The 13,615-nt window shown below is 43.2% G+C and overlaps 1 protein-coding gene across 2 annotated transcripts; it reads left to right on the forward strand.

Annotated features, from left to right (window-relative positions):
• Positions 1-295: 295 nt before the first annotated feature.
• On the forward strand, positions 296-12,991 carry LOC311490391 (uncharacterized protein). 2 transcript variants are annotated; one of them, XM_084547841.1, is made up of 23 exons: positions 296-875; positions 1,257-1,385; positions 1,485-1,551; positions 1,643-1,819; positions 2,551-2,676; positions 2,788-2,928; positions 3,104-3,229; positions 3,459-3,491; positions 3,937-4,059; positions 4,240-4,362; positions 4,493-4,615; positions 5,053-5,175; positions 5,527-5,649; positions 7,723-7,848; positions 8,345-8,473; positions 8,610-8,702; positions 8,977-9,072; positions 9,176-9,271; positions 9,501-9,596; positions 10,807-10,908; positions 10,996-11,101; positions 12,250-12,366; positions 12,562-12,991. In XM_084547841.1, exons 1-23 carry the CDS (start codon positions 678-680, stop codon positions 12,638-12,640), a joined length of 2,652 nt encoding a protein of 883 aa, XP_084403967.1. In that variant the 5' UTR covers positions 296-677; the 3' UTR covers positions 12,641-12,991. The 2 variants fall into 2 exon arrangements, with proteins under 2 accessions (XP_084403967.1, XP_084403968.1); XM_084547842.1 differs by lacking the exon at positions 3,459-3,491.
• Positions 12,992-13,615: the final 624 nt, after the last annotated feature.

A 13,615-nucleotide genomic window follows, 5' to 3' on the forward strand; every position in this document is an offset into this window, starting at 1 on the left:
GTGTTACTGTTATGTTCTGCCTTGTGTGTAAAAGTAAAAACTTAATAAATACATGCTTAAAAAAAGTAGTCAGGAGGAGAAAATTGGTTCTTTTAATACTTTAACATTGATCTATTGGTTCTTTCTCTTAGGAAATGCATCTGATTACTTCCATGTTGATTTGCTAACCGCGCTGTCAGATGTTTTGCACCAACAGCCACTTGTAATCAGGCTTCTTGCAGTCACTTCAGACAAAAATGGAAGGGCCCAGTAGGAATCCGTCAAAGTGGAAAGGAGCTCTGTGGCTTGAGTACTCCAAAGTGTAATGATTAGATCCAAAATACCACTGTTTACATTGCATGTCTCCCATTTTCACAAAACCAAGTGGCTGCAAGTTTTACTTAGATCCCTGATAGTTATTTTTTTACTGGAGAGTTTTGTTAGCTTGTGGACTTTAACTTCCAATGATTGCTGACTTCATCTTTGGATAGCATTAGTTTCACTGAATTTGTATCTGGGAAGCACTCATTCTCAACCATATGAATTCTAATAAAGTCTTGTTAGGCCTCCATGTTCCGTGCATGACCGTGTCTCCTGGTTGGGTTTATGACCTCCGTGTAAGGGTTCAGAGCAGGGGCACCCAGAAGCAGCCCGCAGGTCCTGTCTGTCTGCTGCTCCGCTAGTTTGGGATTTGTGGAATGGGAAGTGCAGAGTTCCGGGACAGGATGTGGAGTCACTGCTTGGATCGTACAGCCCCCCCTCGCTGGCATACACACAGGGAGCTGGCGTACGGCTGCACGAGTCCACATCTGGAGAACAGAGGACGGGATCGCACTTTGACATCGGAAAATCTGTGTGACCAAAAACCCTCTTTACGCGCGAGTGAATCTAACCCGGTAAGTCAGATAGCGCGACTTTTACCCAACTTTTGCGTCTCATCGATACTCCCAAAAACACTGTTAGTCCAACATTTGTCTTCATCGTTTCTTATGAGCTGTTCCTGCAAATGTGTCCCAGGATTAAATCGCTACACGTACAGTATATTCGATGAAATTCAACTCGCTGTAGCCACATTTGCAGCATATTTTAAGTTCCTTTTGTTCTCTGCTGACAGCCCAGGGGGGCTGATGTGAACTTAATAACAGGGTGCTTTTAACGCGGTGTTGTTTTGCCTGTCTGGACGTGTCCTGCATGGCTGCATGTCTCTGTGTAGCTTCAATATAACGTGAGCACAATTACAGCAAATGTCAAATGTTCTGTGCCATTTCTCTCCACAGGTGATGACTCACCTCTGGACCCTCCTGTCAGCCCTGCTGCTGGTTTTGTCGGCTGAACTCATGAGTAGCCCTGAGGAAAATGAAAACGAAGTTCTGAAACAATCCGAGACAGAGTTCACAAAGAGCCAGGCCAGTGACTTAAACTAAAGTTTCACTTCATGAGATTCTTTTTTAACTTGGGTGTGATGGCATGAAAAAAGCTCAATTTGTTGCCTCCTCCTCCTTTAGAATCAGGTGATTGAGAATGCAATCAGAAATGTCAGTGAACTCACACCAAGCCGCGCACCTACCACATGTGAGTTTATATATGTTTCTTTTTTAATTGTGCTTTCCTTTGCCTTGTCTCCAAGTTTCTTCTAAAATGAACCCCTCTTTTATTTACATAGCAGCTCCTTTGGCTGTCACGGCCACCCCAAGTTCCAGCCTTACTCCTCAGTGTCCAGGAAACCAGGTGATGCAGGAGAACAGCACTGACTGTGGCTGTCCATCTGGTATGGTGATGGATGGTGACAACTGTACCTGCCCTGTGGGCTTCACTCTGGAGGGAGCAGCAGAGTGTAAAGGTGTGAAGGCGACTGAAATAGAAGAAGGGGCCAAATGCTTATTCACTAAAAAACACAGATTAATTGAGGCAAGGAAAGACAGGACTTGGAGGAAGTAGACGAAAGGGATGAGGGGTCGAGTCGTCTGACACCCAGGGAGGGACACTCAGAGTGGGGGAGAAAGGAGAAGGCAATCATTACTGTGTTTATTTTGAAACAATGTGGAAAAGAAAAAAAAATGTATTTCTGGCACGACTTTACCTGCTACCAACGTGCATGGAGAAGGAAACAAAATGTAGAAAGGTCAGTACTCTCCAGCAGCACTTGTAGTAAATAGAACAACTTTATTGGACCGACAGGTTTCGACTCGTGGCCTTTATCAGGGTAAAAAAGAGGAACAGAAATTGCTTTGAAATAAAAAAAACTGAGGAACTATTTACAGTGTTTTGGCTGGAATTCTGCATGACAACATAAAACACAGTAATCAGAAGTACTTCAGATGGCTGATGAGTTGGAAAAAGGCAAAATGGATTATTTTTTCTTTTTTTTCCACCTTAATTTTGGCACTCTATTTAATTTGTGTCAGCGTGTTTGAACTGCGGAAAGCTGGCATTAAGTTTAAATATTTAATATGCATTAAAAACTTATTCTATCCTCATACTAGTACTTTGAAAGTAGAACCTGTTTTATGCAGTGTGTGTATTTGCATGGAACTGTGTTATATACCATATTATCTTCTCCCCATTCGACAGATGTTGATGAGTGTGAGGGAGAGGGACCCGGGGCATGTGGTCTCCATGCCAGCTGCACTAATAATCCCGGCTCTTACTCGTGTAGCTGTCTCCGTGGTTACCTGATGGGTTCTGGAGGATGCCAGGGTTAGTGTGTGTCTGTGTGTGTGTTAGCGAGAGGAAAATCCAGCCAGGAATAATTATATGGATCTTACCAAGTATGGCTATAATGTATGTGTTGTTTATGGGTTTTCATAGATGTAGATGAGTGTGCTCTGGCTGCAGTGACGGGCCTGCAGGCCTGTCAGGGTGACGCTGAATGCAGAAACACCCCTGGCTCCTTTACCTGTTCGTGCGCTGTGGGATATGTAATGGCCCTAAATGGACGAAGCTGTGTAGGTGAGGCTGATGATGAACTCTGCAGTATGTTTAGAAGCACACTACAGTAAACGTGTCTACGGTCAACACATGAACAAATAATCTAAAAAGACGTAAAATGACTCGGCCAGTTAGCAGTAGTTAAACCTCTTAAGCATGCTCTTCAGATTTATAGGTTTTGGTCTCTCACCTCTAGATGTGGATGAGTGCAGCTTTGAGGAGCAGTGTCGCCGCGAGCTGGGAAACGTGTGTGTAAACACTCCCGGCAGCTTCTTGTGCCAGTGCCAGCCGGGCTTCAAAGCGGAGCCCCCTGCCTGCGTCGGTAAGTCTGTCAAATTAAAAATCACCACAACTGGATGACGCCGGTGTCCAGATTCAGGGATCTAGCTCCTCAGCATCTGCTCTTCGCCTGCTGTGTTAGTCTTTCACCTTCCTTTTAACGACTAATTTCCTCTCCCATCTTATTCAGTCTTTGCTCACATCTTCTATTTGCTTTCTGTTAAACACCTCTACTTTTTTTTGTGCACTTTTGGCCTTTTGGTTTTCTTTAGGTCCTGTTTGTCCAGACTACAACGTGTGTCAAGGTACGATGTGCTTTCCTTGCTTAACACATGCTGCTTGCTTTTTATTGGTTTAATTTGCCGGTGTAACAGCTGTATGATGAGTAAAACTGTGATTGTTTGAAAACACTTAATTTACAGGAGTAAAGGAGTAAAATAATATAAATATATATATATTACATAATATTATGAATTCTTCTTAAGCTGCTTGCAGTAAGGAATGGGTGATGAGTTGGAGAAATAGGAGCTGAAAATCTGGGAAAAGAATATATTGTCTCATATTAACACCGCTTTCCAAACCACTTGTGTTTAATAAAGACTTGATTGGGGTTTGGTGATATGAAAATGCCTTTGTATCTCTATTGCTTGCATTCAAATTAGACGGGTGCTTTGCTCTGCTTTTTGAGGCAACAAAATTTTGCAAATGAAAGATGTCACATGCACGTATCTTATTTTAATTTTGTCCCAGATGTGGATGAATGTATGGAGAGTCCTGCAGTGTGCGATGGTCAGGGCGTGTGTGAGAACACGCTCGGGAGCTACAAGTGTGTTTGTCGACCGGGTTACCGGGGAAACGGCACACACTGCGAAGGTAAGTAATTAGTGCTGACGTCCCTCCATGGAAAACTCTGTTTCCTGTAGAAGGGGTCAGTTTGCTTGTGTGCTCGTGTTTTAATGCTCACCGTTATGTCTTCCATTACGTTTATGGCAGAATAATGCCCGGTGAATCGAAATGAACTGAGCTTTGAGTCTAAACGTGGTCCCTTTCCAGATGAGAATGAGTGCGCATCGGGCGGTCACGGGTGCGACACCAACGCTCGGTGTGGTAACATCATTGGGTCGTATTTTTGCCAGTGTTACCAGGGCTTCAATGGAGATGGACACTCTTGTTTTGGTGAGTAATGGGCGCGTGCGTGTTTGTCTCCTGAGTCATGAAGACATTCATGACACTGGACACCATCAGTACTTGTGAGTACACTCAACAGACACCAATCCTTCAGGCTTGTCCTTGTCCTTGTTTGCAGACATTGACGAGTGCGTTGTGAACAATGGCCACTGCGAACACAACTGCACCAATGAGCAAGGAGGATACAGCTGCCAGTGTACTTCAGGCTACCAGCTGCACCAGGATGGACACAAATGCACAGGTAAAACACAGCTTGCACCACCGGCAAACTTTATCTTGTGTTCCTTATAAAAACAGGTGTCCAACATGTTTTACTTTCTTGGTGTGTAGTTTTTATTTTGTTTGTGCGTTGACTGAAAGCTGGTGGAAGCAACGTGCCAATGAACATAGTAATTCACCAGCAGAGGCAGAAAGAAGAAACTGTGTTTCTGTTTACAAAATGACCTGTGGTCCCCAGTTTGCAGTAATAGTTCCAGCTCATTGTGTGACCCTTAGGGGGCAGCAAATAGATCATTCTTCCTTGGAGCTGTGCAGCATTCTCAAAAAACCAAAGTCAGTTTTGCTCCCTTGATTCAAACAAGCTGCAGTCGCCTGGCGCCGTGCTAAATTGACTTGCAAATTGCGCTGTGTTATGCCATGGCTGAAGTTATGTTATCTAAATGCCTCTGATCCCCACAGATGTGGACGAGTGTTTGGTGCTAAATGGGTCCTGCCAGCACATTTGCATCAACACTCAAGGCTCTTTCCAGTGCTCCTGCAGACCCGGGTACCAGCTGCACATTGATGGCTTCACCTGCGTGGGTCAGTCACTTAAACAAACTCACTTCTCGCTGCTGTTTACCCACTCATTTTCTGTCATTTGAACCGGCTAATTTTCAGCAATTTACCGGCGTGCCATGAATATGTTGTCTCTCTGTCTCGTTTTATTTTGTGTGTGTGTTAGTTCGTGTGCATCTTTTCTGGTGAGACATAAGAGGATGTCCTTAGGGCTTAGTTTGGAGGGTTAGTGAGACGAGAAAGCCAGACTCAGTTAGGCATCTGTCGCATGCACAAGAGAGACAACAGAGCCAAAAAAAGATGTTTACGACTCACCTCTGTGTTTTTCTGTGTGTCTGTGTGTGTGTGTGTGTGTGTGTGTGTGTGTGTGTGTAGACATTGATGAATGTAAACTTCAGAACGGCGGCTGCTCCCACGCCTGCACCAACTCTCCAGGAGGACACACTTGCCACTGCCCACCTCCTCTGTTGTTGGATACAGACAACCTCACCTGCAGCAGTGCGTTGATCATTACAGACTGGCATTACACTTCTCTGTGTACACAAACAAAACAAAACAAAAAATATATATATTTAGATCAGATTTGTACGAAGATGTGCTCTTACTTCAAATCATGTTTTTTAACATCCTTAGCAAAAACTATCAACAACTCAACTGGCATTTGAAATACTGCCTTTCACAGCAGTCATGTCATGATGAGGTCATGCACACAGCAGTGCCGCGACAAGAGGCAGAACCTCATTGGTCTTCTTGTGTACACTCAAAGTGCTGATTGGCTCACTAATTTGAACCTTATAGAACGTAAGTAAGAGTTCAATTGTGGAGATAGAACCTTTAGAAACACCTCACATAATGCCAATAAGGTGCCACAGAATAAGAATATGTGAATTTGATAAAAACATCGGATAGTATCATTGTGTATTTGTGGGGAACAAATATTGCTTGGGACCAAATAGTGCAGTTGAGATATGGTAGTTTATAAACAGACGACCAGGCTCCTTTGGATGGAATTCATTTTAGCTACGCTACAGCTTCAGAGGTGAACAAGCTGAACAGAGTTTCCTGCTCTGGATAGAGTTTAAGGGTGTATTCACACCTGCCTTGTTTAGTTCGATTAAAACGAACTCAAGTTCGTTTCCCTGCTTGGTTCGGACCTTTTTGACTGGTGTGAATACAATCACTTGAACTCTGGTGCGGACCAAACAAGCGGACCGAGACCCAGCTGAGGAGGTGGTCTCGGAGCGGTTCCTACCGAACCCTGGTGCGGTTCCTTTATGGTGTGAAAGCAGCCCGACCTCGATCCGACCCAAGTTGCAAAAATCTACCTTTTTGGATTTGACGAGCTCCCGTAGTTTCCCGTAGTTTTCGCGCATTATGGGAAATGTAGGATAGCCCAGTGACACACAACAGAGAGAGACACGTGAAGCAAACAAACGCAGGTAGGTTAGGTAGAGATGAGCCGTTGCAAAATAACGAGCATGATATGGTTAAACTCATGTTGCATCAAACGGTCTTGACGCTCGAGCACAAGCTGTAAGTTTATAAACCATATTGCTAGTATAATAACAAGTAGACCTACAGTACGCAAAGTCTCCATTGTAGCCTATTTACGTGGGACATTTGGCTTCCTTCTTTACCCCGCCTATACGTTTACCAGCCAATGGCTGAACGACCTTAGCTCACATGTGTTTTTGTTTATAAATTCTGGTCCGGTTGCAATTAATCACAGTGTGAAAGCGAACCGCACTAAAAAAAAAAAAAAGAAAAGAAATTGGTCCGGACCAAAGCAAGCGAACTAACGGACCTTCCTGGTGTGAATACACCCTTACTCATGCACCTTTGTCGCTGTTGGATGTAGGAGCTAGCTAGATGTAGCTAGTGTCATTTTTTTCTTCGTAGCTGGCAACGTTTGATTGACAGCGTGAGGGCAGAGCCCAAGTTGTTCTGTTGCTAAGCAATATCTTCTGATGCAAATTGACACTTGGGAATCAAGGTCAGACCGCAGGCTTCCATCTGAGATATTAACTTGTCCAATAGTTTTCTTTCATCCATGAAAATGACGGACATCTTAAACATATTCTAAGTATGCATCAACAAAATCCTCCCAAATTTATAAAAATAATAATAATTACTTTGAATGCTAATGTTCTTTCTTGCAAAAACATGAATGGAAGCTATTATTTTCAAGTAGCATAAACAGTTTCTTTATTTTTTTAAATATATATTTTTAGACTTTTTATAGGACTGCAAGAAGATAATGTTCAGAGACATGTTTTCATGTTTCACAAAGTTTAATAAGGCATTGTCACAACTGACTGCAACATTTTTCTGACTATTTAAAGAAAAAACTATTTGGTTTTCCTTGCTGTATCTGCTGTCCTTTTCACAGGTGCTTTTTTTGTCCTCTCCTTGTATTTTCTTTTCTAGTGTTCCAGCCTTTCAGGGTCATCCAGGGTCAAAAGTTCATAGCATGCTCTCATTGATTCTCATAGATTCATTTGTTTTACCATGATTTGACAAAACAGCATTTTCACTGGTTTCAAACAAAAAATCCTTTTTTCACCCAAACAGATGTTACGTCCTGTGAGCTTAGAAATGGCGGATGTGAACATGTATGTACTACGAGGGCTGAGGGACACGTCCAGTGTAGCTGTCGAGCAGGCTGGGAGCTGGGCGAAGACTCAAGGAGTTGTGTGGGTGAGGCTTAATTTCCACTCCTCACTCTGCCAGCACTTTGTTGATGAGATGCTCTTTATTTACTCTTATGCAGCAGTAAAACTTCAGTACCAATTTTACACGGTGTATATCATGTTGATATGGATCTGCTAATGTTGTTTAATGAGGTCATATCTATGCAACAAAGTCATAATTACATTTCTTCAGATTTCACCATATGTTGAAACCACTATACAAAAATCCCCAAGCAACGCTGGCTGCTGTAGTCACTCAGATAAGAACCTCATCATGCCGAAAGTGTACATGAAAAGAAATCAAATCAGCTGAGGAAGAGAGAAAGTGTGAAATTTAGATTGCCTGTTAGTGACTGATGACTCAGAACGGTTCAGCTGTGGCCACATTTTACTGAACACAGCCAAGAGTTTCTTTCTACTCAGCCCGCAAATGAAATTTGGATTGTTTTGCTGTTTTGTGAAATGTCCGCCGGTTTAACTGCCCCTCTGTCTTTGGTCATGAGATGTGAATGAGTGCGGAGACTTCACAAATGGAGGATGTGAGCAGCTCTGCGTGAACCACCCCGGTGGCTTTAGCTGCACCTGCAGGGAGGGGTATGAGGTCCGAACAGATGACCCCACCAAATGCCAGCGTGAGCGAAACACCTCGAACAGTGAACAGAATAAATATGACACACGATATTTTTAGTAAAACTAGCTGCTTTATGGCTGGTTTCATAAAGGCTTGAAAATATAAACCTATGTTTAGAAGCTTCTCTGCCTTTCCAGCTGTGTGTGAAGCTCCTTGTCAGAACTACGGAGTGTGTGTGGCCCCAAACAGCTGTGACTGTCCTCCGGGTTATCCTGGTGTGGGATGCTCAGGTACAAACCTCCACTGTCGTACATGGAGTAGACACTTCAATGATCATTATTTACACTTTTCTCAAAACACAGGTATCACCCTGAACCACAGATAAATAAAAGAAGATAAAAATACATGTAGCTCATTATGGCAATCATGAGCCTGTATCTGAGATTTTAACTTTGCACATCTTGCATGTAATACTCGTCTATAAATGTTGTACTTATGTACATTGTGCACATTGAATATTCGGTTGAAAAAGTGTATTAAGTCCATGTTGGGTGTGTGTTTCAGCCATGTGCTCCCCGCCCTGTGCCCATGGAGGTACCTGCATGCGCTGGAACAAGTGTTTGTGTACTCCTGGTTGGTCGGGAGCCGGCTGCCACACAGGTACACCACCTCTGGAGGTTGCCCCACTATAAATGCCCTTAACACTAGACACTGACTATGTCTTTTTTATCTCTGACTGTTTACTTTTGACTTTCTCTCTCAGCTGTGTGTGAGCTGCCTTGTGCCAACGGTGGTCGCTGTGTGGGGCCTGATACCTGCCAGTGTCCGTCTGACTACACAGGCCCCCAGTGCCTCTTGCGTGAGTAACAAAATACCAACACATCCGGAATCAATCACGTCAGGCATGCAGTCACTTCTTGGGGGTAGCTGTTTGACTGAGTTTTATACCTGCCTGCCCCCAGGTGTGTGAGAGAGCGTCTAATTGATCTAAAATATGTGGCCTGGACGCATTTTGTTACCATCAGGCATTATTTTTCTACACTGACCTAGCTCTGTCTTTGTATGATGTTGTTGCGTTTTTTTTTTAGCCTTGTGCACTCCTGCTTGTTTAAACGGGGGAAGATGTGTGGATGTTAACAAATGCGCTTGCGTCAGTGGATGGCAAGGAGCCCGATGCCAGATAGGTGAGCTTACATGTTCTCTGTTGCCTCGGGATGAATAAAGTATTTATCTATCTATCTATCTGAAATACAATCACATTTTACTTGACAGTTCATAGTGGAAGTAGAAGTCACAGTTAGTTGTTCCCTACTCTGAAGGAGACCGAGCATCTCCATATGAAGCCATAAGGCATTTGTGAACCAGCTATGGATGCAGCAAGGTTTATCTTGTGTCATCTTCTTTTTGTTGCTTGGTGTCGACAGGTTTGGTAACAGGTGACCACAGTGATGTTAATTGTGCCCTTGAGTGGCATTGAGTAAATATGTTATTATTTGCATTTATATATTTTTTTCATTGCTTTACCATCCTCCCGTTATTTTTATCGTTGGCCGTTTGTGAGCCAAATGAGACGGAGGTAAAAGTTTAACACCAATTGCTTGTTGGTGTGGCGCTCCAAACATTTAAAACTGAGATGAAAATGAAATAAGAGATGTAATAGCTCAGCCATCCTGAATGGCATCGTTGATCACCTGGCACTTTAGCCAGTCATTATTCAAAATCTCTATATGTTTCTTTTCTGTGAGCACCGTAGTCCTAAACCCCGCAATCAGAACATCCTGCAGCGTCTGCCTCTCCACAGCTGCATGGAGAGCTGTTTACCCCGCCCCAACAACCATACACAGCGTGCAATTTACTTACTCTGCTTTTAAAACTATAATTATGCTGAGAAGTATGATGCATTACATACTGCCCCTCATAAGAAGGCTACTTTTTACATTAACTAGTTTCTGCAAAAGCCAAGACTGCTGTGTTTTAGCCTTCCAGCTAGACTTATGCAAAAATAATTCATTAATAATTCATTAATATAAACTTAGTTTTTTGAGTGGGAAGCAACAGAGCTGTCTAGAACCAAAGAGAATTAGTTGCTCTGGTTACAAACAACATAATACAGTGCTTTATGCCCAAGCCATGTTCTCAACAGAGCAAACACAGTCCAGTGTGTGGATTCATGCACTGCTGTATATAAAATATTTCTTCTGCTCACCAAACTGCTAGATATACTTGATGTCCCAATTCAAACAAGATCCAATAACCAAATTTCGCTTTCGATATGTGAGTAATAGATGCTCTTTGCTTTTCTACTTTCTAAGTTGAATGAGAAGACAGTAGTAGAGAAGAGCTGTGTTGGATTGCTGTTGACTAAATCCCTGTTTCCTCTTTGGTCTCCATCAGAGCCTGTTAAGTGCCAAAAGCCTTGTGAGAACGGTGGCGTGTGTGTGGGTCTCAACAGGTGCCGCTGTGCCAAAGGATTCACTGGAAGTCTCTGTGAAACGGGTTGGTCCATGAGCGTGGAATGACGTGTGCGTGTTTGTGAAGGTCTTCACTTTGCATTAAGACCCTCTGTGTGTCTTGTGTCTGCAGCGGTGATCACCCCCTGTGTACCTCCCTGCCAGCACGGAGCCACATGCAGCCCTCACAACACCTGCACTTGTCCAGAAGGCACTGCAGGCCTGCGCTGTGAGAGACTGTGAGTATGATCAGCACCAACAGCACAGGCACTAATGTCGCCATCTGTGAGCTGGGGTCAGTCTCTTGTTCATGCCTGGTCTTCTTTCTTGGTTAATTTGTGTTTTTGTCAAGGAAATTATATCATTAGAGTAACCATCATCATGTAGTTTAAAACCTTTATCATGCCATATGTGTGACCAGACTATTGGAACAACAAGAATGGCACTATGCTGCGTTCACACTGCTGGCAAAAACTAGTTGTTTATAAAGCTACATTATGACGCTATGAATTAACACTTTCCACTACGGGATATGCTATAAATGAAAATCAAGCTGGCTTAAAGATGATTAAGAGCTGTTGATGCCATTATGTCATCAACAAGCGCTTGAGCAACAGCAACTAGCCAACCACATAGCGGACCACACTTAGCTGTTTTGCAACAATGCAGCCCCTCCTGTAGTGAGCATAACATGTGAGCAAACTGTCCAAATAGTGTGATCAATTCAGGTGGATTGCTTTGCATTAACTGTGCTGTTTTGCATCAGTCGCAAGCTGTGATGGAACTTGCAAAAATGCAAGGGAATACATAGTTGGTGTACAACCTCTTAATCACACCGACAGTAGTGGCAAGATTGGGGAGAATCTATCTCGATGAGAAGGCTTTGTCGGTTCTCTTGTAATGACTGTCTTTGAAAACCTTTCAGATCAGCTGTGAACGTGAGGGTTGAGGAAATAATCTCTGTTCTAAAAGGAAATTTTGTGTGGCACAAAAATAATTCTTTTAAGACAGAGTCGGTGTAGTCATTTAATAACCTTTTCAATGCGGTCAGGCTTGACTCAGGGAACAGGATGCAACTGCCATGCATAGACAAGGCAGCTCTTATGAACAATTGGGCATGCAATGCAGGCTCAGGACTGATCAACCTGTAGCCTGATGAGGGTGTGTGGAAGGCCGAAACACCCCGTGAACCAGAGGGGCACTACTGATGATGCATCCCAAAATTCTACCAAACTCCCGAGCTTCTTCGAACAATTCACCAAAGATCTTTTGTACATGTTTGCACAAAGAACATCTAATCATGTGTTTTGGAGCCCTTCAATCTGCAGGTGCTATTAAGCTTCTGAACCTTACTGCAATGTTTTTGTTTTGTTTATGTCTGTTCTAGGACGTGTCCCGTGGTCACTACGGTGGTCAGTATGGCTCGAGCGGTGAGGAAGGCCTTCAGGGAGAGTTATGTTGACCGCTGTGGACCCTTGGGAGTTCAGCTTTGCACTAAATACAGGTTATTTGTTTCCCTGCTACATTCTCCAGCACTAAGTAGTTAACGTGGTTGTCATGTGGCTGAGGTTTTACCGCAGGACCATCGACCATCTTGTCAGGAATAGAAATATTGATAAATTAATTAAAAACCACGGCAGGGGTAAATGTCACACGCATAGAGCTTCATTTTGTGTCTGCCTTGTTGTTGTGTTTCAAGGATGAACCAGGCACGCGTGTACCTGCAGGCCTACAGGGTTGGCTACAAAATCCAGTGTCCGGAGAGGAAGGGGGGATAAGCAGCACTGGACACAATGAAAAGCTTCTTCGCCCGAGGACAATATTTTGGATAAAGAGATTCTTTTCTCAAACCTGACAAGACAATCTGTAAACTACATAGTTAAAAGTAACTCTGAGTGTGGTTTTCATCCCAGTGTCTGCCTGAGAAGCATTCTTTGGTATAATACGACTAATTCATTATTTTTGATGTTTGTACATGGCAGCTGAGAGTTCTAAAAACTGCACTGTTTTTTTTTTTTTTTTTTTAAAAACTGCAACAGTCTGTGAATGAATGATAATGAAAAGTGCAAAGTTACTCAGAGTTCACACCAAGAAACATTCCTAATAAAGATAAACTGTTACAAACCCAATGACTTACTGCAACTGTCACAAATCTACAATTAAGAATCACAGAATCCTAGAATTCAGTAGCTATTGTCTGATAACTTAGGTTCTAGGGCCAGTTGTTCTCTTTTAACAATGTTAGGGTTAAAAAAGGATGTTTGTGAGGCCGATGTTTCAGAGCTTCCAGCTTAACCAGTAGGCAGAACAGTATTCTGCCTACTAGTCATCGCTTACAGTAGCCTACGACTAGCAACTTGAGACTCAAGAATTAGGGTTTAAATTGTTTCACAAGTTAGCGTTCTTGCTGACAGGAAGCAATCTCTGGGGGTTCAAAAATGAAGCCGACACCTCTAAATAACGCATTATCTGCAGCAAAACTCGTTCATTTCACCAATATTTTGTTATGATACGCTAGTGCTATTCCCCGTTGACCTGGATGATGTCATCTCGGAGCGCCGCGCGGCGCGCACCTGCGGCGGTTGGCGTGTTTACCTGTAATTTTCTACTGCTAGTTTTTTGCAGCATGGCTGAATATTTTTTTCCGATTCTGTGGTTGTGGACGACAACTTTGTTTATAATGGACGTCCTTACCGTTTTGATCCAGAGTATACGATGAGGAGCTCGAAAGGAGAATGCGGAGGAAGAGAGCG

This window comes from Chelon labrosus, assembly GCF_963514085.1.
Source record: "Chelon labrosus genome assembly, chromosome: 7".
Classification (NCBI taxonomy): Eukaryota; Metazoa; Chordata; class Actinopteri; order Mugiliformes; family Mugilidae; genus Chelon; species Chelon labrosus.

Bases quoted from the DNA above. Each gene is read 5' to 3' on its own strand.
- LOC311490391 (XM_084547841.1), top strand. From the start codon at position 678: ATGGGAAGTGCAGAGTTCCGGGACAGGATGTGGAGTCACTGCTTGGAT. The intron at 1,386-1,484 runs GCCAGTGACTTA...CTCCTCCTTTAG, and splicing joins CAGAGTTCACAAAGAGCCAG to AATCAGGTGATTGAGAATGC. The intron at 4,060-4,239 runs GTAAGTAATTAG...GTCCCTTTCCAG, and splicing joins AAACGGCACACACTGCGAAG to ATGAGAATGAGTGCGCATCG.